General features: G+C 51.4%; 5 protein-coding genes across 5 annotated transcripts; 4 read left to right on the forward strand and 1 right to left on the reverse strand.

Moving 5' to 3' along the window:
• Positions 1-225: 225 nt before the first annotated feature.
• Positions 226-3,374, reverse strand: B0T26DRAFT_685414 (uncharacterized protein). Its single transcript, XM_060440871.1, has 4 exons — positions 2,850-3,374; positions 1,723-2,788; positions 927-1,667; positions 226-857 (listed from the first exon to the last, which is right to left on the reverse strand). Exons 1-4 carry the CDS (start codon positions 3,355-3,357, stop codon positions 533-535), a joined length of 2,640 nt encoding a protein of 879 aa, XP_060302584.1. The 5' UTR covers positions 3,358-3,374; the 3' UTR covers positions 226-532.
• A 1,396-nt stretch (positions 3,375-4,770) lies between these two features.
• On the forward strand, positions 4,771-6,446 carry B0T26DRAFT_736582 (uncharacterized protein; the record flags this gene model as incomplete). Its single annotated transcript, XM_060443340.1, has 3 exons — positions 4,771-5,349; positions 5,409-6,303; positions 6,376-6,446. The coding sequence occupies 3 exons, from the start codon at positions 4,771-4,773 to the stop codon at positions 6,444-6,446; spliced, it is 1,545 nt and encodes a 514-aa protein (XP_060302585.1).
• Positions 6,447-7,848: 1,402 nt separating this feature from the next.
• On the forward strand, positions 7,849-9,270 carry B0T26DRAFT_633531 (uncharacterized protein; the record flags this gene model as incomplete). Its single annotated transcript, XM_060436547.1, has 8 exons — positions 7,849-7,898; positions 7,970-8,045; positions 8,122-8,554; positions 8,626-8,658; positions 8,711-8,742; positions 8,798-8,871; positions 9,043-9,113; positions 9,173-9,270. 8 exons carry the CDS (start codon positions 7,849-7,851, stop codon positions 9,268-9,270), a joined length of 867 nt encoding a protein of 288 aa, XP_060302586.1.
• Positions 9,271-11,771: 2,501 nt separating this feature from the next.
• On the forward strand, positions 11,772-15,530 carry B0T26DRAFT_670089 (uncharacterized protein; the record flags this gene model as incomplete). Its single annotated transcript, XM_060439140.1, has 8 exons — positions 11,772-12,042; positions 12,116-12,369; positions 12,900-13,151; positions 13,272-13,449; positions 13,506-13,516; positions 13,824-14,282; positions 14,898-15,047; positions 15,213-15,530. 8 exons carry the CDS (start codon positions 11,772-11,774, stop codon positions 15,528-15,530), a joined length of 1,893 nt encoding a protein of 630 aa, XP_060302587.1.
• A 1,653-nt stretch (positions 15,531-17,183) lies between these two features.
• B0T26DRAFT_670090 (uncharacterized protein) lies at positions 17,184-18,897 on the forward strand (the record flags this gene model as incomplete). The annotated part of the gene is made up of 5 exons (XM_060439141.1): positions 17,184-17,327; positions 18,306-18,400; positions 18,450-18,489; positions 18,648-18,808; positions 18,864-18,897. The coding sequence occupies 5 exons, from the start codon at positions 17,184-17,186 to the stop codon at positions 18,895-18,897; spliced, it is 474 nt and encodes a 157-aa protein (XP_060302588.1).
• Between the last annotated feature and the right edge of the window lie 983 nt (positions 18,898-19,880).

Here is a 19,880-nt window from a genome sequence, read left to right on the forward strand (position 1 = left end):
GCCTTGTGCGAAGTACGAAGTACAACTCGCGACGTTGTCAATTCGCAGGTGCCCCGGTGGCCTTCTTCCCCACACAACAGGAGTTGAATTACGCACAGACCACCCTCCTTTCAATGTCACCTGAGCGGTCACATGAAGCCCCTTTTCATAGGCACCTCCAACACACCTAAGGTAGCTTCACACAATGGCTGTTCTGTACATTATTATTTGTTTTGCTTTTAAAAACTTGGAAGCACCCTGATGGGCCGCCGTACACCTAGGTGTATATTCTATCAGGAAGTCTTTTCGGTTCTGCGAATACAAAGGCAGCTGTTTCCCCAATACCGTACCCGATGAGAGATTAAAAGGGATTTAAGAGATCACAGCCGCTACCATCACACTAACGTACACTAATCCACCCCTTCCCCTCATCATAAGGCAGAGAAAAGAGAGGGCCCCAAGAGGCCTAGAACACAGACCGCCATTAAACCGCTACAGGTCAACCGTAGGAGCTCATCAGGAAGCAGCTAAGCGTTTGTTGTAGGCTGGGATCCTATGCCACCTCTACATCCGCTTCCGCTTCAAGCTCTGTGCCTTCTTGCTGCGATCCAGGATCCAGCTCTAGCCCTGATCCAAACTCAGGCTGGTGTTCAAATTGCGGTTCTGATTCCAGTTCCATTTCTGCAACTGGCATGAGCGCATGCACACTTGCGGCCTCGGCTCTCGGCTCGTCTCTTTGATATTCCGTATTGACAACTCGGCCGTCTACGATGTCGGCCTCTTTCCGGTCTGGATTTTTTCCACAAGCCTTGACGGCCTCTCTCTCCTTCTTGCCCAATACAACCAGGTCGAAAGAGGGGGGAAGAGCAATATCGGTCCTGCAGCAAGTCAATCGATTGACCCTGTCAAATAACCATACGTACAAATCAAGGCTGGCTGTTACTCACTTCAGAAAATCCTGCTTAAGCAATCGTGCTTTGTCTCGGAGGGCTTGCTGATCTCTAGGGCGCTCAAAGGCAATGATGCCGTTTCTAATCTCTTTTTCGATAACACTCCACTTGCACTTGAATGTGTCGACGGCCTTGACGAGTGCCCGGGTATCGTTCCTCACCCATGCCGAGCGTGTTTGGGGTTCTCGGGCCTTCCGGTTTGCGGCTGATATTTCCTTCGAGCGTTGCGACACTGCCTCAAAGTCCGGCTCAGCTTGCGACCCGGCGGGGGGCGGGTATTGCGACTCGGGAGGCGGCGGGTACTGCGATCCGGGAGGCGGGTACTGGGACGAAACTGACATGGCGGCCGATGAATCTGGACCTGTGTTCTTCTTCCGTCTCCCCCGAGGCTTCTTCGCTGGTGAATTGCCGACATCTCCAGTCCCGCTGTTTCTCAGCCCTCCGGCCTCATCCTGCGCGCCTCGCTTCTTATTAGACACTTGCGCAGCAGACTCTGCATACATAGAGCCACTCATCGTAAAGCCAATCTGGTGTGGCGGCTCTCCGTAGGCTTGGCTATGATGCTGAGGGATCGCGCCCGGGTATGGAATGACGTTTGTCGAAGGATAAGCACTGGGCTGAATCTCATGTGACCTTTCAATAATGTCCTGAGACGCGAGACGGTTGACTTCTCCTTGAGATTGCTGTTCCATTTGCTTCATAGCCCTCAGAGAGTTCATATAAGCAACTGATGGGCCCCTAGACTAAGGTGAGCGGTCGTTAGGGGAATGTGGGATCGGATCTGGAAGCATACCTAGTCTCCTGGTGCGCGGGAGTGTGGGCCATGGCCTCGGTTTCAAGCTGGGACCTAATTTGTGTGTCGATCCTCGAATCTGTATCGGACCCGGTGACTTGTGCGATAGAGCTCGAAAAAAGGTTGATGGGGACTATCTCCCCCTTTAATAAAGAGAAACGCTCTACTGCAAACTCCTTCATGTTCTCCAAAAACTCTCCGAGTGCAAATGAAACTCGAAGACTGTGTGAGATATCGACCAACTGGGGGCCCTTCTCGTTAATAGCGCTGCATATGGACCCGATGCGGGTTTCGAATCGTTGCTTAACCCAAGGGTTATCGTATTCAAGGCCGCGCATGGGCCTGAGTGCTAGAGAATGGCCTGGGTCATTCTGGTCGTGTAGAAAGGCGGCCAGCTGATCGGCCGACACTCCTCTCTCACAGAAGACTCCAATGACAAGGTCAAACGGGTTGAAGGGTACAGTGCTGTGATTGAGACGAGCGTCAAGCATTTCGAGAAATAGCTGTGTCCGAACTTCCAAGGCTTTCTCGGCGGTTTGCTCCTGAGGGACGTTGCTGTGGCCTCCAGAAGCATTTGCGAGATGTGCAACGTAGGCACCGGGGGATTCTAAATCCCATCTCTGCAGCAGAGGCAGAGCATCATGCCCCTGTTCAAGTAACACGACTTCGTCAAGCAGACAAGCAAGATTAGCCGCGGCTACAATTCGGGACGCGTTAGCTGCAGTTATCGAGTCCTCTTGTAATCCCATTGTAGAGAGAACGTAGGATTCTTCGACGACAGGTCTGCCGGGGTCAGACACATAGCGAGCGCGGTATGCTCGGAATGCCTGCCGACAATTCTCGCGTTCCAGGTCCCAGATTTCTGGGTCATCGGGTAGGGTAGTGCTCAGGTGAGAAACAAGGTCATCAGATGAACTAAAAAGTCGTTGAAGATAAATGCTCATGAGTTTCGACCGAATATTCTTCCGGTTGGGCGTGTCAAGTTCAGTAGAGGCGATAGATGATTCGGGGGCCGGTGTACTTGGCGCCGGCACTGAGACGGGCTCTTGCCAAACGGCTGCAGCATCTTCGCACGGCTCGTCAGAACAGACAGGAAGCTTAGTAAAGATACGAAGGAGGTTTCTTACACTCTGCATCGCCCGTAGAATAAATATCGGTGTTGGGGAGGCTATTAACACTGAGCATACTGCCTGTCGGCGTTTCGCGACGCGTGCCGCGTCGTGCGACAGGCAGAGCGGACAGAACGGGCAGAGCGGGCTCGGCATCTCTGCTTTGGCCGCGCTGGCTCCTTGTGCCAGGCAAAGGGGGAGGGGGCATTCCGGCATCCTGTGCAGCAGTGATGGCCGGATCAATATGAGGATCTGGCTTGGTGGACTGCTCAGTTTGATAGTGTTGTTGTTGTTGTTGTTGTTGCTGCTGCTGCTGCTGACGCGTCGAGCGTCGGCCTGGAGCGGCAGGTGGCTCCTCCGCCCTGCGCCCAGGAGGGCGCCCTCTACCGCGTCCCGTCATTGCGAAGAGTCTTATATAGCGACTTGTCCTGCCCGTGATCGCCTCGCGAACGAGAGGCTGTGAGAGGATCGTTGAGAGTTGTGAAGAAGGGTTGGGGTTAGGGTTACTCAAAAGCGTCAAAATCATACAGGTGGTACTATTTTTGCTGGTTTTTGCTTTTCATAGCCCGTTCGGGATCAAGGTTTTCTGGGGTCTGGTCACGTGACCTAATTAGCCCCCAAGCCGCCAAGCCTCTTGAAATGCTTGAAATCTGTAAGGTATCCGTGCCTTGGGTTCTGTGTATTGATAACTGCACCTTAAATGTGGCTATATTATCCTCTTATATGAACGCAGCATCAAGCTCACTTAACTCTATTTTGATGCATTGCTTGTATCACTGAAGTGTCATTTGATTTGGCCGTTGCCTCGAAGGACGACATCTCTATAAACTCTATCTCATCGCATCTGGACAGGTTAGATACCTAGACATATCATGGTTTCTTTACGAAATGGATGTTGCCACACGGGCCATGAAGAGTTATCTACCTAAGCAGTCGACATCGGGCCCAGACAATGCTGAATGCATCTAGAGATTGGTTGCTTAGCGGCCTGATTCTTACCAGTTCGTGCCATTTCTCAAAGGGATGCTCTGAGGATAGATGCACTAGCATTCAATAAGGTCACTTCAAAACCGTCATCAGGTCAGCGCCCCATTAGTGCCCGTTAGAACCGCTCTTGGGGAAACTTTACAACGGCAAGTGAAACATAGCTGCAGATCTTCAGCATTCGGCACTGGGAAGTCACACGTCTTTACCATACATTAGGTACCTAGAGCTACTAAATTACGGTGAGGTAATTTAGGTATGTACTGTACATAAGTACATGCAGTACTCTGATCCTAGGTGGCTTCAGTTTCTGTTTTACACCTCCTCCAGGGTAATACATGTTAGCGTGGGAAGGTGGCAAAGTTAGTGATTAGCGAGATTTCCCTGGAAGATACTAATAGAGACCAACGTACCAAGCTAACATGTATTTCCCTGGTGGAGGTGTATGTCGGAGGCCCCACTATTAAACAAAAAGTCGGGGTGTCGGGGCAATCGAACGCGCTGTGGGCTGTGCCCAGCCTACCAGGATGACCGCCGCCCTTTCTTGTGCAGGAACTAAAGTTACCGAAGGCAGGGGAAAAGATCGCCTCAGTAGCCCCATGCTGCGATCAAGAGTCGAGTCGAGACTCAATGAAGACCTCCTTTTCCTAGTTTGCTTTTTTCTCCTAACCCAAAACCATCACCATCAGATCGGTCCCATTTTCTTCCCAACGCTCTTTACAACAATTTCTATCTCTCCCTTTGTGAAAGCCGATCTGTCAGGCTTCGACTGTACCTTCCATACCTAAGGTATCCGTGCGGGCAAGACACTCGCACTTGGCGAGCTGGACAACTTGGGCACCTTTTCTTGGTTCGACTAGTGGTTTGACCCAACGCCCGCCGAGAAATTCGTCGACATATATCGACATCGGAATAAATCGTGTCGGCAAGAGCTCGCTATACTTTCTGCTCGATCATGAAGCTGCGATTCCGAAAATCCCCCCTCCTACTTCTCCTCCCTTCGCTTGCAGCCACCGCTGTTGTAGCACTGTCACCCGCCGAGAGACAGCTTGAGAGAGATGCCGTTGCGACAGGCGCGCGCGGGTCGGAACCAGCCACCGACAGCACGTCGGGCGCGAAGAAGTACGGTACCAAGGATGCGCCTGTCGATGGCATAGACGGGAAGCCGCACACAGGTCCTTTCGTCGAGATTGAGACGACGGCCTCCGACCCAAAGGAACTGCCAGTCTTGAAAGACCGCCCAGCAGACCCCACTATTATGGATGGCAAGAAAATACCAGAATCCAACGACGGTGTCATGTTCGATAAAAACAGGCCAGAACCGAAGGAGGGCACTACGGGAACCGGAGGCGGCGTGAGCGAGAAGGACAAGGAGCGCAAGACGAAGGAGAGCCAGACGGGTGCCAAAGTTGAGAACAAGCCTCAGACGCCCAAAGAAGCACGCCCACTTCCGCATTCCGACGAAGAGAAGATTATGCGTGATAAGGAGGCCAAGATAGGCAGCAAATTGTCCGAAGATTCGAAAGGTCTAGAGGTTCGTTTAATTCTCATGCGCGAAGCAAAGCCCCCGCGCCATGACTAACTGTTGCGCAGAAGCCGACAAACCTTCCTGAAAAGACCCATGATAAGGCCCTTCCGCTCCCTGATTCGGTAGCAAGCATAGATCATCTCGACATGTCCAAAGGGGGGCCCACTGGGAAGAATTCCAAGATCTCGGATGATGGCACCGAAGGCCTCATTCAGCCTTTCCATTCCTTCATCCTCTCGCTCACCATGATCCTCTTTTCCGAAGTTGGCGACAAGACGTTCCTCGTCGCCGCCCTAATGGCTATGAAGCATGACCGCATGGTTGTCTTCTCGGCCGCTTTTAGCGCCCTGATTACAATGACTGTGCTCTCGGCCATCCTTGGGCATGCCGTGCCTACCCTAATTCCGAAGCGCCTTACCAACTTCCTAGCTGCTGGCTTGTTCCTAATCTTCGGAGGTCGCCTACTCCGCGAGGGCCTCGCCATGAGCCCAGATGAGGGTGTTTCGGCTGAAATGCAGGAAGTCGAGTTAGAGCTGGAGGAGAAAGAGAACCTCGCCCGGAAGCAAGGGCGAAGGAGATCTAGCGTCTCGCCATACACTCTGGAAATGGGTCTTGGGAACCGCAAGTCCCGGTCCAAATCTCGGTTTCCGACGCCACCCCGTAGCCCTTCGAGCTCTCCCGATGGCCGAACCCCGTCGCCTCGTCGAGGCACCATTGTTGGCTTTTTCGCGGGACTGAACAACCTCCTCTCGCTGCTCCTTAGCCCCGCTTGGGTTCAGACCTTTGTCATGACATTCCTAGGAGAATGGGGTGATCGCAGTCAGATTGCCACGATTGCTATGGCCGCGGGCCAGGACTATTGGTGGGTCACTTTGGGTGCTGTTTTGGGCCATGGCTGCTGTACAGGCGTTGCAGTTGTTGGAGGAAGAGCAATTGCAGGGAAAGTCAGTCTCAAAGTTGGTAAGTCAAGGCGCATTATTCCCTCCACGAAGCACGTATGGAATGTTAACAAGTCCTTTGTGCGAAACTTAGTGACTGTCGGTGGCGCTGTCGCATTTCTTGTGTTCGGCTTCATCTATCTTGTTGAAGCATTCTACTCGTAACGAATCACGTACATATTCCTCAGCATTAGCACCAGTTGCTCAATAACCCATTGGAAAGAACCTGCAGGGTATTCCTACCTTTTTTTTACACTACATTCTTATAATCTCACGAATTCCACATCAAGTCCGAGCTTTCACTCCACACGAGCCGTTGAAAATCTCGGCACTGTTAACTTATATCTGCGGGGAACCGCTGTGGACCACTTTCTGTGCGCCTTGTATTATAAAAACGGAGGTGTTGACCAGACCAACAAGGGAATATATGGATTTGATGTTCTATTATATCAGCGGGAGTTTGGAGAGAGAAACCGGCGGGGATGGGACAGGAACAGACACTGCGGCTTGGGGTGCTACGACCTTACTTGGTCCTGTAAAAGAAAAAGAAGGATGAAGTAAGATGCATGTATACAGTTGGTGGTCATAATGCAATCTACTAATAGAAATTGGATGACCAGGCTCGAGCGAGTACATACTCGTTTTTGCTCCCCCTCTCTCTTACTTTCTACTACCCTCTCTGAATGAAGTGCTAGACTTCAAATTCGAGAACGACGGCTGCTAAATGCTCTTGCTAGGGTTTAGGTAGTATATATAGCTATAGCATCTGATTCAGGCCGTCTTAGTACGTATGTAGCACGCAAGGGATGCAAGTCAGGTAAGTCAGCACCTAAGGTTCATATTATGATCACGGGAGCCTCGCCCACGCTTGCTGGTTTGCTGTGTAACAACACCCTGCGGCTTGATGGCCCAGACGAAATATCTTCCTTAACTGCCAAACTTCGGTCGACGGTCGACGGTCAACGGTCAACGGTCAACGGTCAACCTAGCCTGGGCTCCTCCACCAATTTAGTGCGTTTATTGAAGAACAAGAGATCGACATGACACGGTACATAGGCTGATGTTGAACGCGGCAAACCAAAGTTCCCCCCAATGAGGCTCTAGCCTATCCACTTGCACGTCTTTCCCGTCGAAGATCTTACAGATAATAAATGTCCCAATTTCGTACCAACGACTGTTTGCTAGAGTTTAGATGTTTGAGAATTAAATGCGAGAGAGCGCTTCCTTGTCCTTAGCCTGCCTCAGGTACAGAGTGCATCCATATAGTGCCGATGATCTAGGTAGGCAGGTAAAATGCACCTGAGCAGCCGCCAAGCAACTCCTGTATCTACGTCATTGAACCCCGACAAACCAAAAGCAGCCTATGACGACATGAATTCAGGTCCTTCAAACTTCCATCCATCGCGCCCTACAAAACGGCTGCGCTGGCGAGGACGACCTTTCCCGATTTCCGATTTTATAAGAAACAGAATTTCATAATTTCGCGATCATTTCCCCCGAAGTCTTGCTTGCTTGCTAGCCTCTTTCCAGCACATACATTCCGGCCCTCGAACCACATACCAACAAGATGCCGAGCGGGATCGTCAATTCAGTGCAGTCCAAGGCCCAAGAGGTCGCGTAAGTCGAAATCCAACAAGTGCGCCAAAAAAAAAATTGCTGAGCTGCCTCTAATCATGTACATACTTCAGGAAGGAGGACTACGACCGAGCCAGAGTTCTTATCAACGATGCTGCAAAGAGCCGATCCTACTTGTATCCCATCAAGGTAGGCCAACGCGACCCGGTCCCGTACTGCGTGGTAATCCACGCGGCCGACATGCTAGTGCTCACCATGTCGTCAGGGAATTTTTTACTTCGCGACGCACCGTGCCTTGTGGAAGCCTCTTCTTTCCAAACTTGGCCCAACGGTGGCACTATCAGTTGGGGTCGTGACCTCGATGTTCTTTTTGACCTACCTTCCGCAGCTCGCAGTCTTGGTCTTCGTTAACGGGCCCCTCGCCGTCCTCACCACTGTTCTGCTCATTCTCAACGAGAGCTCCGTCATTATCAATATCGTGTCGAAGAACTTCATGCTGCAAGATGCGCTATTGGACACGTTTGACGGCACTCTGCTCGCCAGGGATGCTGCGGATATTGTAAGCGAAGGCAGACAGCTCAAGTCTGGCGGAGACCCTATTCAGCGTCTCGGAAAGATCTTGAAGAGCCCCTTTGGCCGTTTTAGTCCCAAGGCCTTGGTTCGATACGTCATGTACCTGCCGCTCAATTTCATCCCAGGTATGTCTCCTTTTTCCCCCAGCACCGACATTTCCGATCACGGCCCAGACTAACAGTATTTGCGTGACTAGTGGTTGGCACGGTCGTGTTCATTCTTTTCCAAGGTTAGAGAAGCACTGACTCAGCAAGGGAAATATATAACTGACACCTTTGCAGGACGTTCTCGAGGAAATGGCGTCCATGACCGAGTCAGTAGACCCATACACATTGTGCATGGATAAACAGAGGCTAAAATGAAAACAGTACTTCCAACTCAAGCGGTGGCCGTCCAGCAAGAGATCGAAATGGCTTTCCGACCATACCGGCCCTTATGCAGCGTAAGTACACTCAGTGATGCCTTTCTCCCCAAGGCCAAAACAAGAATCCACCGAGTGTTCATGAGCACGATCCCACGGAGCTCGGTTAGACCACAACACTGGCAGTGCGACGCGCTTCCTCCGGCCCTGTCAAGGATAGCCACCTAGGTTTACTAACATCGTGCCACATAGATTTGGGACTGTTGCGACCCTCCTGGAGATGGTACCTCTCGCTTCGGTTCTGTTCTCGTTCACCAACACTGGTAAGTCTAGTGTACATGTATTTCAGTGCCGAGGCTTGGTGTGCTGACAGTTAACATAGTGGGAGCCGCTCTGTGGGCAGCTGATATTGAGAAGGAGAATGAGATGGCCAAGGGTACAGCTCCTAGTTTGCGCAAAGCAGCAGAAAAGGCCGAGTAATACGATAGCAAATTAGCGAAATTGCATGCTCAGTTATTCAGAAATGCGCATTATAACATGTGGTGTGCGTCTCTACATTGACCCATGTGAAAGCGGCATTCGAGGTGGCAACTGATAAACGAGGAGGCACGGCATTTTGACAGCGCAGTATGCTGTACAACCGGCCAACTTGTTCGACAGCTCGCTTGACTCTGTGGAATTATTTACGTATCTCCAAGAAACGCCTCGAGACTAGCTCAATTAGATCTCAACAAATTGAAATGTGTAGAGTGGTAGAAGAAACGATGTTTGGCCTTTGCAGGTGTAATTGGCGATATTGTTGGTCCTCCAACCTTTGGTCTCTTCGAGAAAGCCGTGACGTGCTCACAATGTGTTTTTAGCGCCATGTTTCTGACTAATACCGACTAGAGCATGAGATGTCTCGTGCTGGAGCAAAGCATTGTACGTGCTGTCTTTGAGCTTATGAATGTCTTGGGTTCCGCCGCTTGTGGCAAAAGCCCAGCCCTCACGTCTTCGTATCCCCCCTTGATCTCGATTATAAAGACGAAAGGTTTCAAGGGTATTTGACCTGTGCCGCCGCTGGCTTGTGGTCCTCCGCCGTCGGTTTGCCCCCGTCGGATAGAACTCCACCCAAGCGAGTACTAGCCCGAACCTGCAAGTAATCCAGAGGTTGTATATTACACAGATCCGGCCACTTCAGATATCGGATGGCCAGGCTAGCAGGTATCCGGCCCCAATCCCTACGAATAAGCAGACAAGACTTGCCGATGTGAGGCCAATCTTGAACAAACGACGCTGCCGCAGCCAGGGAACAGACGGACTTTGCTTCCTCAAACACAATGAACCCGGTACTGTCATACACAAGCAGCTGTCGCCATCTCAATTTATATTATACATCAAAACAGCGCGGAACACTTGCGCTACAGTGATTCAGGAACCAACCAATCAAACCACCGGCTACTTGCAGGCCCCATCTTCGTCCGCCCGTACGAGTAGACCCCCTGCAGGGCATCGCTGCTGCTGCATCTAGCCTGGCCGCGGAGCTTAAGCCGGTGGCAATCTGACTGGCAGTATCTATCAGCTACAACAGAACTTAGACTCCCGGGAGCAATTCTGGTTCTCGGCCAAAAGCTTGGTCATGAATATTGCACAGGGTGGGCGGACTTCTTGTTCGAGGTTACCTGACGGCAGGGACATGTCACCAGGTGACAAGGCCGGATCGAGTAGAGCCGAGGGGGAGAACGCAGAGAGGTGCAACGCGCTGCCTCTTATCGAACCGACTTCGAGTCGTATGGACTACGCGGGGCAGGTCAAAGAACGAGAAAAGAGAAGAAGCACGACGAAAAAGAACTTGGCCGAGAGCTCCAAGGATCAGGGGAGCAGGGAATTAATGAAGATGCGGCGAGAGGCAGCTACAAACACTCGACCCTGAGCAAACGGACCGGGCTCGCCTTGGACCGCAATATCCTAGAAGTGTATTGCAATCTAACACATGTCGCTGGGGGGACGGGCAAATGGGGCCGGTCGAGAAGTCTGTGGGCTTCGACGTTTCGGATGGTCAAGACCTCTTTTCGTGTCTCTCGTCCGGATGGATATTCCTGCCCGCTTGCTTTGGAGGAAGGGGCCTCCAGGCACTTCTCCAGATGGACGACGCAACCCGCCACAACTGACTGGGATCGTTACTGGCCGGCCTGCCGTCGCCGAAGCCGAGACCCAGATTACCTGCGCATCGCCTTGAGTCTCGCAAGATTAAGGGCTGTTGCGCAACTTTGCGCGTTCCTTCTGCTATGGAAGGGACGACGAGTCTGGCCTGCCACCGACTCGATTGAAGGGACGCGAACTAACACATTGTACAAAGGCTAGGCACATACTGATAGAGAAGGAGCTCAGGGGGGCAGGATGCTTTTTTCCCGTCTAAGAAGCGATGACTCAGATTCAATTTCAGGTTATGCCACACTACTCAATCGTTCCTTCCCCGGAAGACAGACACTGTCTGGATGTATGATGGAACTTGGCACCCTGATGGACTCAGGTCAGGTCACTTTTGCGGAGAATTATCCTGGCATATGTCCCTGAACAGGAAGAATAGGTTGCTCCTGCTATATCTGTCACCCTCCCTCTCGTTGACCCTCGCGGGCCCCGACGCTTCCGCCCCTCTTGTTTCTTCCTCTTGCCTCACCGTCTTGTCCTCTCACAGGAGTAGAGGAGAGTAGAGCAGAGGACGCTAGCTCGCACTCGCTTCGCCACTCGTTGTGTCTCCAAGCTGGTGGCGCGCAACTGTTTGGCAAGAAAGAAGAGCATTCATTCGTTTTCCTCCTCCCTCTAGCCCTCCTTCTCGCCAGCCTCCTTCTTGTTTTAAAGTCTCGAGTGACAAAAAGTGTTCTTTATTCCTCCAAAAAGGTACTTGATATCCTACCAATGTTGGGTCTATCAGTTGCTAACCATTGGTCAGACATCGTCAACATTTACACAGTAGGAGCTAGCCTCGGGGGCTTCGCAAAATGAAGGCTTCAGCGGTCGTTGTCGGCCTGGTGTCAACCGTTGCCGTCTTCAGTTGTCTACCCGGCGCGCTGGGACAGCAGCAAGATGGCCTTTGGGCACGACTCCGCCGGGCCATCGGCGAGACCCAATCTGACGAGGCGGACCAGCAACCTGGGAAGCCTCACGCCATTCCAGTCCCGGAAGTGAAGGACTACAGCTATCCACCCTATGGTTATCCACCACCTCCGCCTTCTTCATCTGCACTGTCGTCTTCTGAATCCACCACTCCAGGTAAGAAAGCCCCTAAATCTTCCAGCAGGCAACGCCCATTTATCATAGTATCATCCAGCCTGACCGCAAATAGGATATGGTCCTCAACCCTCGAGTGAAGCATCTTCAAGCTCGTCATCTTCCGATGACTATGGAATATCGTCGACAGCAGCGTACGGAACTAGTACCACCAGTTCTGGCGGATACCCTCTTCCTGTGACTCCCTCGTCTACTGAAGGAGGATACACGTCTATTTCCGAGACGAGCTCTTCTTCCACAGAGAGCGGCTACTCATTTGAGACTCTCACTTCTGGGCTACCAAGCAATGCTCCTTCCACTCCCGCGACTGTCAGCTCTCTCTCCTCGAACAGTTTTTCAGAAATAGGAACCAGATCATCAACTACATCCACTACGCCAGGCATATCCACAGTCTTAGCTACCACGGCTTTGTCGGCATCTGTACCATCATTGACAAATAGCTCACTCCCTCAGATAATCTCGACTTACAGTTCTCTCACAAGAAACCACACTACTGTCTTGAGTGTGAGCTCAGGTTTTGGTTCCCCTGTTGGCCAGTCTTCAGTATCTGAAAAGAGTACCGTGTCAGGTTCTCCTGGTAACAGCACTTCGAGTTCGTTTAGTCTCAGCACAACATCTTCGTTGCCTACAACCAGCGCCTCGGTGCCGGTTTCAACTTCCAACCCTGGTGTCGTGTTAACCTCATCGCCTAGTAATTGGAGTAGCATATCTAGGTTTAGCTCAACTTCGCTTACAACTACAACAGCTATACTCAGCACTAACTCGTCGACTTTGGGCATTTCCTTTACAGAGACAGAGTCACCTGTCCTTGGCAGCACAACTGCCTCTTCAATATCAAGTCCTTCGACAGGCTCAGCGTCACAGAACGCAACGGTTTCCAGCGCAACTCTTTCGGGGTCGCAGTCTTTGAACCAAACAACCACTCTCCGGCCAAGTGTTGGAGCGACCTCTGTCCCAGCCTCGATTTCGGCATCTCTGTTTACATTGAGCACCTCTTCCACACTACCAGTCAATTATACTTCTTTCACATCTGGAAGCTTAATATCTTCAATCGTTACCTCTGGAACTCCGAGCCTTACTTCCCCATCCGAGTCTGTCAGTTCTGTATCAAGCCATGTGACAAGTTCACCATCAGTTTTGACAAATAGTGCAACGTTCATCCCGGCAAATATCAGCACCTCTAGCCATTTGGCACCATGGAATTCGACTAGTTCCATTTCGGCGTCAGGATCGGAAGGACTGCCGACCTCGGCTCCAGCAGGGAATACGGCAGAGAGTTCTTCGCCCACATATTCACCATCATTGTCTGGCACAATTACGGCCAGTCTGAATACGAGTTCTTCAGGCTCGTCGCCATCATCTATTCCATCTATACCCTCGAGCTCGAGTGTTGAAGTAACGTCATCCTCGGTTACAACCCCAAGCACACCTATTTCGTTGAGCAGCATCACTGGGAGTATGTCTTTTTCCACGCCAATCAACAGCACCGCTACTTCTCCGAGTCCATCGTCGACATCGGGAAGATCTGCGACAGGAGCCCCTCATCCGTTCACACTTCCAAGTTCTTCTCGACCACATCCCGCCACTACCTCCACTGGTTCTCTAGGCGTTTCAAGTCTCACGCCGATATCGACCACTGGTCTTAGACCCTCGCTATCTGGTGAATCAAGCCATATCTCCGCCGGTAGCGTGACTGCTGGCCAGAGCATATCGACACCATATCCTCTAGGGAACTCATCTACAGTGATCAGCGGTTCCTCTAGAAATCCTTTATCGTCGACCACCTTTCTTCCTTCTTCGAGCTGGATTGTTGCCACGAAGTCTGCGTCGTCTTACCCGGCTCAGATCTCGAACTCTACGGTTTCAACACCATCTTCTGTTTTATCCGGGTCACTAAATACGGGTACAGAAAATTCGGTCTTATCCACTATCCTGCCATCAGGGACTCTTGTGACAACTCTTGCGACAAGCAGCATTACGCCAGCCGCCAACACGACGAGATCTACTACTTTGTTCCCAAGCTCTGTATCGTTTTCTATACCTGGGACGACGCTTTCGAGTCTGAACTCAACCAGCACCTCGATTCCATCCTCATATTTGTCGCATCAAACGCCTTTACCATCTCTCCACTCGACATCTTTTACCAGTGGTCCGACATCAAGTGCTCCTTTCTCCAGTTTTGGATCTGGATCCAGTTATTCAACCGGTTCATCTTCAGTTCTGTCGCCTGGAGTCAATGCATCAATTTACACGACATCTACTCCTAATACTTCACTGACAGTCTATCCTGTACCATCATCTGCGTCTCTGAACTTTTCCGTCACCACATCAGCCGGGACGAGTCTAATAGGTACTGCATCTTTCAGTTCTATTCTAAGTATCCGGCCCACCGAATCAAGTCGGCCCCCATTTCCAACAACAAATTCGACTTCCATACTATCCAGCTCTGCTGAATCTACGGGCTCGTATCTAAGCTCATACGCAGCAGTTTCTGGCAAGGAATCGATGGTGTCGTCTTCAGCGGTATCCAGTGAATATTACCCAACTACAAGCTCTGCTAATTATACTGGTGCTGGGCCGACAAATGTGACCACTGCAGCAAGCACGGGTGCCAGTTCAACGACATCGGCGAGCTTGCTAGAATCACCTTTGCCAAATATTAACAGCACCGTGTTGAGTAGAAGTTCTCTTGGAATTACTACCAGCAATATCTCTCCTTCAACCCCAATTAGCAATACGGTGGCTCCTAGGCCTTCGTCTGCTTCGTTTACTTACACCAACTCTTCATCATCACGAGCCTCTGTGGGCACAGCTAGCGCTAGGCGAACAACTTCTAGTCTCTACCCGATGACAATATCCCCAGAATCATCGGCTTCGACCTCGAACTCCGCTCAAAACTTTTCAAGCGTAAATTTACCATCAACCAGCTCTGGCAACATCAGCACAACCACTACAGGCTCGTCCATCCCGACGTCAATCTCAACATCGTCACAAACCCCCTATCCGGTCTCAAACACCACCGGAACTTCTAGTTTCAGCCCTACTAACACCCTAGGAACTAGATACTCTAGTTCAACTCAAGCTCCCGAGTCAGAGTTGTCGTCTGTAGCTCCTTTGTCAAACAGTTCTGTCACATTGTTGCCGACTAAAAGTGTGCCATTGACAAGCCAATCGCCATCTCCCACTTCCAGCTATGGGTCGTCACTGGCGCCCTTCCCAGTTACAAATGGAACTTCCTCGACTCCAGGAACTGGCTCACTGCCGGGCACAGCACTGTCGACTTACTCATCTCTGTCTTCTACATTGACACTCGTTCCCCCGGTGAATACATCGCTCTCGACCCCCTTGCCCAGTCGGAGCTCTGTACCGGGGACAACCCAGCCGCTGACGTCGTCGAGTCCCCCCTATCCCACCTCAAATTTTGCAAACTCTTCAACGCGGGCAACGACAAGCGAGGTGGGCACAGCTAGCGGAGCTATCACCACGATTGCACCTTCGCGGTCTGGACCTGCCAGTGGTATCTATCCGCTGTCAAACAGCAGCCTGTCGAGCGGCATCACTACAGGAATTGGCATCACCGGTAGCGGATATTCTGTTCCAGGAACATTGGCGACTCCAACATCCTCAATACCCTCTTCAGCACTGACGAGTAAACTGCCTACTACTTCGTCAGGAACTGGGTTTTTGAGCTCAGCAGCTCCTGTGGAAACATCGCAAAACACCATCCCTCCATACCCTACAAGCAATTCAACAGTGGTGTTGTCTAGTCTTCCAAGCAGTGGACTAGGAACTGGAGGCTCAACCTTCCCTTTGGCATCTTCAACGCCGGAATCATTATCGGTGCCTATCACAGCCTCCAGTTCACCGTTTCCATTTGCAAACTCCACAGCCGGGATTATTCCAACAACAGGTTCATCTTCAGCTGTTAGAACTGCCGGGTCAGGACTCCCCTTGAGCTCGATGTTGTCTTCCTTGTCTAGGCCGTTTATCTTCCCGAATTCTAGTAGTGCTCCAATTTATGGCACTGGAACTAGATCTTTGACAGGAAGCAGCAGTGGCTATGTTGGGTCTACCGCTCCCGTTCCTTTTGGATCATCACGGCCTACGTCTCCTCTATTCCCGTCAGGGAATGCCACTCAGCCTACGGAACTCCCGAGCGAAACCATCCCAACTTCCACCACACAGACTGTGCCATATTCATCGACGAATGCAACAGCTCAGTCAGTTAAGCCCACGAGCGCAAGCCCCGACATAAGTAGCGAGCTTACAAACTCGACTGTTATGCCAGTCAGTGGAGTTCGGCCGTCACTAACACCGTACCCTCTCGCAAATACAACATCATCCATTTTTGGCACGGGTACAACCTCTAAAATTGCTGGCACAGGATCCTCAGTTCCAACGAGTCCTATCTCAGCAACCAGTCTCTCACCAGGTTTATCTACGTCGATCAACTCTACTACTCGGGGACCGGTTTGGTCACAGAATTCTACCAGCACCACAGCAAAACCAGACATCTTGTCAACATCATCATCTCTGGTATCTCCTCCTTTCCCTGCCAACACCTCGTCAACACTCGGAGTACCAAGTGTAGAATCAACTGGAGTGGGACCTACTAGCTCTATTAGCCCGTCAAAAATATCTTCGTATCTTCCAGCGTCTTCGTCTCTTAATATTACACAACAGAGTACAATTGCGCCGCCCTCCCAAACAAGCTTGCCTCCTTTCCCACTGACAAATTCATCTTCGGGTTCTACAGTGGGAGGTACACAAGCTCCTTCTAGTGGAATCGTTTTGTCGTCTCCAGCCACTCAAGTTACAGCGACAGCAAGGCTCTCATCCAGCCCCGCCCCTTTCCCTGTATCTAATTCAAGCAGCTGGGGTGCCTCCGCATCTGGTATTATAACCCCGTCGTCAAGTTTCGCAACAGGGATATCGAGTGTTGAGCCAGTTGAGGCTTCATCCTCTACTTCTTTGCCTACAAACTCGAGCAACGAAACTCTAGCCACGAGTTCGCCGTCATCAACATTTGCAAGTTCGGGGACCGGTTTCCCGCAGCCTTCACCAGCAACTAATAACACCGCCCCGTTCCCGTTCACAAACTCGACGTCAACAGTTGGTCCAACATGGGCACCGTCAGGAAGTGGAAGCATTTCAATCACACTTGGCACAGGAACCGGAAGCTCAACAGTTGGCCCAACATGGGCACCGTCAGGAAGTGGAAGCATTTCAATCACACTTGGCACAGGAACCGGAAGCTCAACTCCGGTGTCAAACTCAAGCACCTCCACCCCTTACCCCATTGCTAACCTGAGCTCTGTTGCGAGTTTGACGAGCACTTCTTTCATTGGGACTTTGACCCCATTGATCTCGGGAACTCAAGTAACAAGCCATCAACCCGCAAGTTCGAGCATCATTCCACCATACCCCTTGCCAAACAGCACAGCCATTGTGCCGACTAGTAGTATTGGTAGCAGCAGTGTCACTTCATTAGTGAGCCCGGGCACCGGGCCGAACAGTCAATCAACTATCCTATCGAGTTCTTTCTCATACCCGACCCCAAACACCACAACAGGAATTACATCCTCCTTGAGACCTGGACCTTTCCAAACTTCTGCTTTCAGCTATGGAACCGGCACGGCAAGCCCATCGGCTGTCGCCTCTTCGGTCTCAGCACCTTATCCATTTTGGAACTCTAGTTCTTTGATCTGGCCGACTGGGACGACTGGTCCGTCCAGCGTTTCAGGCCCTAGAACAAGCACCCAAAACGGAGGCACGGCTCCGTCAACAATTGTTCAACCAACTCCCGTTCCAAACACCGTACTCAACGCGACAACGTTGGGCAGATCAACAGGCTCTCTGATAACAGCATCCTCAACAGAAACCCCCCTGACCTCGGTGCCGTACCCGTTGCCAAACTCTACAGTTTCTAATGGGCCCACTGGTGCATTTTCCATCTCGGGATCTAGAGTTCTTGGTACCAGCTCAGGGACTTCAGTCCCCCTACCAAACCCTTCATCCGGCCCGGCCCCTTACCCAATTTCAAACTCGACATCATATTCCGGCCCCACTGGCAGCCCGCCAACAGTAACCAACTTAAGCAGCAGTGGGATTATCGGGGCTAGCAGCAGCAGCACTCCTACGAGTTCCGTCCTATACAATAATATTACCGCGAGTCGAAGTTCTTTTCCGGTGGTCGAGTCCAGTTCAGTGCCATATCCGCTGGGAAATTCTACACTGAGTCACAGCTCTACTCCCGTAAACGCGACTTTCACAATCGCACCGGAACTAACAACCGGTGGGCCAAGTGCAACAGCCTCATCGCATTTCTCCAGTGGCGTCGGTACGAGCAGCAGGGCGACTCTAACACCCATCACTGCAAATTTCTCCAGTGTCACAACGACTCCATCGTCCTCGGGAATAAGGTCCGGAGTCAGTAATTCGCACACACGATCTACTACTCACTCAGCAGCTCCATATCCGTTATCAAACAGCACCACCGCCGTGCCACTTGATACCACCTGTACAGAAGAGACAGTTTCACTTCCGAAGCCAACGCATTTCAACACCACCGCCGTCACCTCCGCTAGATCCAAGAGCAGCAGAAGCCCAAAGGCTCCGGTATCTACTTTTCTCCCTACGACATCTTGCAACGAAACTACATTCTTGACTCGCGTTACCTCTCAGAAGCCTTCCAGGGCTTCTGCCTCGCGATGGTGGAATACAACGTCGGAAACGCGGCGCGGCAGTGGTAGGTGTGACTTATCTCCCATCTTATAACCTGTTGCTAATGCTATGAGACTTAGGTACGGCAATCAGCTTGACTACATTCATGACTGAAACTTCATCTATTGCGGCCGCTAAATCGTCGAGCTCAGAGTCAGCATGGTCAACAATCGCGCTAAGCACGGGGTCGCCCGACTTCAACCCAATCGACTCCGGGTCAGGACCTTTGGATCACCATCACAACCATAGCGCGCTTAGGCAACCAGAGCCATGAAGATCGTCTAGCAGCTGCAATCGTTTCTGTGGGCCCTTTGGTTGGCGGAGTTGTGCAGTGTCTTGCGGTGGGCGATGTCACTACTGAGGCACCGTCGCGTTTGTTGATTGACATTTTTGTTTGCCTGGAAGCTTCGGGCATTAGAGAACATACTTTCTTTTCTTGCTGCGTCTGCAACTTAAACGCACCCCATCTTGTCCCTCCTTTTTTCTATTTTGGTCGCGGAAAACGCAAACGAGGTGGAGCTATAAGACAAGGAAGTTTTGTCATTTAGACTCAGTAATAAATATACTCGTTGTCATTTACTCGTATAATAACCGCCGGGAAAGGCAAGGATGGTTTACTTTATCCTGTGATAAATCCTGATGTTGGGTCCAACGAGGTGTTGGCACTAAGCATCCGCTAGGATATGTGGTGATTTTGTCGAGTCCGTGAGTACCGATCGTGACCGAGGCCGAATGGTTGCTGTGAGGTTCAGCTGGCTGGGAGCGTAACATGGCGGCGGTGGTTCTCGGGAATTTTGGCGGCGTGCGGCCGGATCCCATCAGTGGCGTCACCTTCGGGCAACGGGCTTGGTATTGCACATGTCCATTGGTAGAAGTGCGACGTCCGGGGGCAGGGGGCAGGGGCCGGCATTGTTGGGAAGCCGTTTGTCTCCACTGTCGCCTCCCCCACAATGAGATTGAACCTTTGCCCCTTGGGCCTACTGTGGTCGTGTGCAAAAATAAAACCCCCTTGTCAGGTACCTGTGGGGCAAACACTTTACGTGTTTTTGACTCGGCATGGGGCTTTTATTATCCATCATACCACAGTACAAAGCAAA

This window comes from Lasiosphaeria miniovina, assembly GCF_030549165.1.
Source record: "Lasiosphaeria miniovina strain SMH2392-1A chromosome Unknown B0T26scaffold_1, whole genome shotgun sequence".
Lineage (NCBI taxonomy): Eukaryota > Fungi > Ascomycota > Sordariomycetes > Sordariales > Lasiosphaeriaceae > Lasiosphaeria > Lasiosphaeria miniovina.

Excerpts from the sequence above, each read along its gene's own strand:
- B0T26DRAFT_685414 (XM_060440871.1), bottom strand. The coding sequence starts at position 3,357 with ATGATTTTGACGCTTTTGAGTAACCCTAACCCCAACCCTTCTTCACAA. Across the intron at positions 2,789-2,849 it reads TTCTACGGGCGATGCAGAGT|ATGCTGCAGCCGTTTGGCAA; the intron begins GTAAGAAACCTC and ends AGCCGTGCGAAG. Across the intron at positions 1,668-1,722 it reads CCCGCGCACCAGGAGACTAG|GGGCCCATCAGTTGCTTATA; the intron begins GTATGCTTCCAG and ends ACCTTAGTCTAG.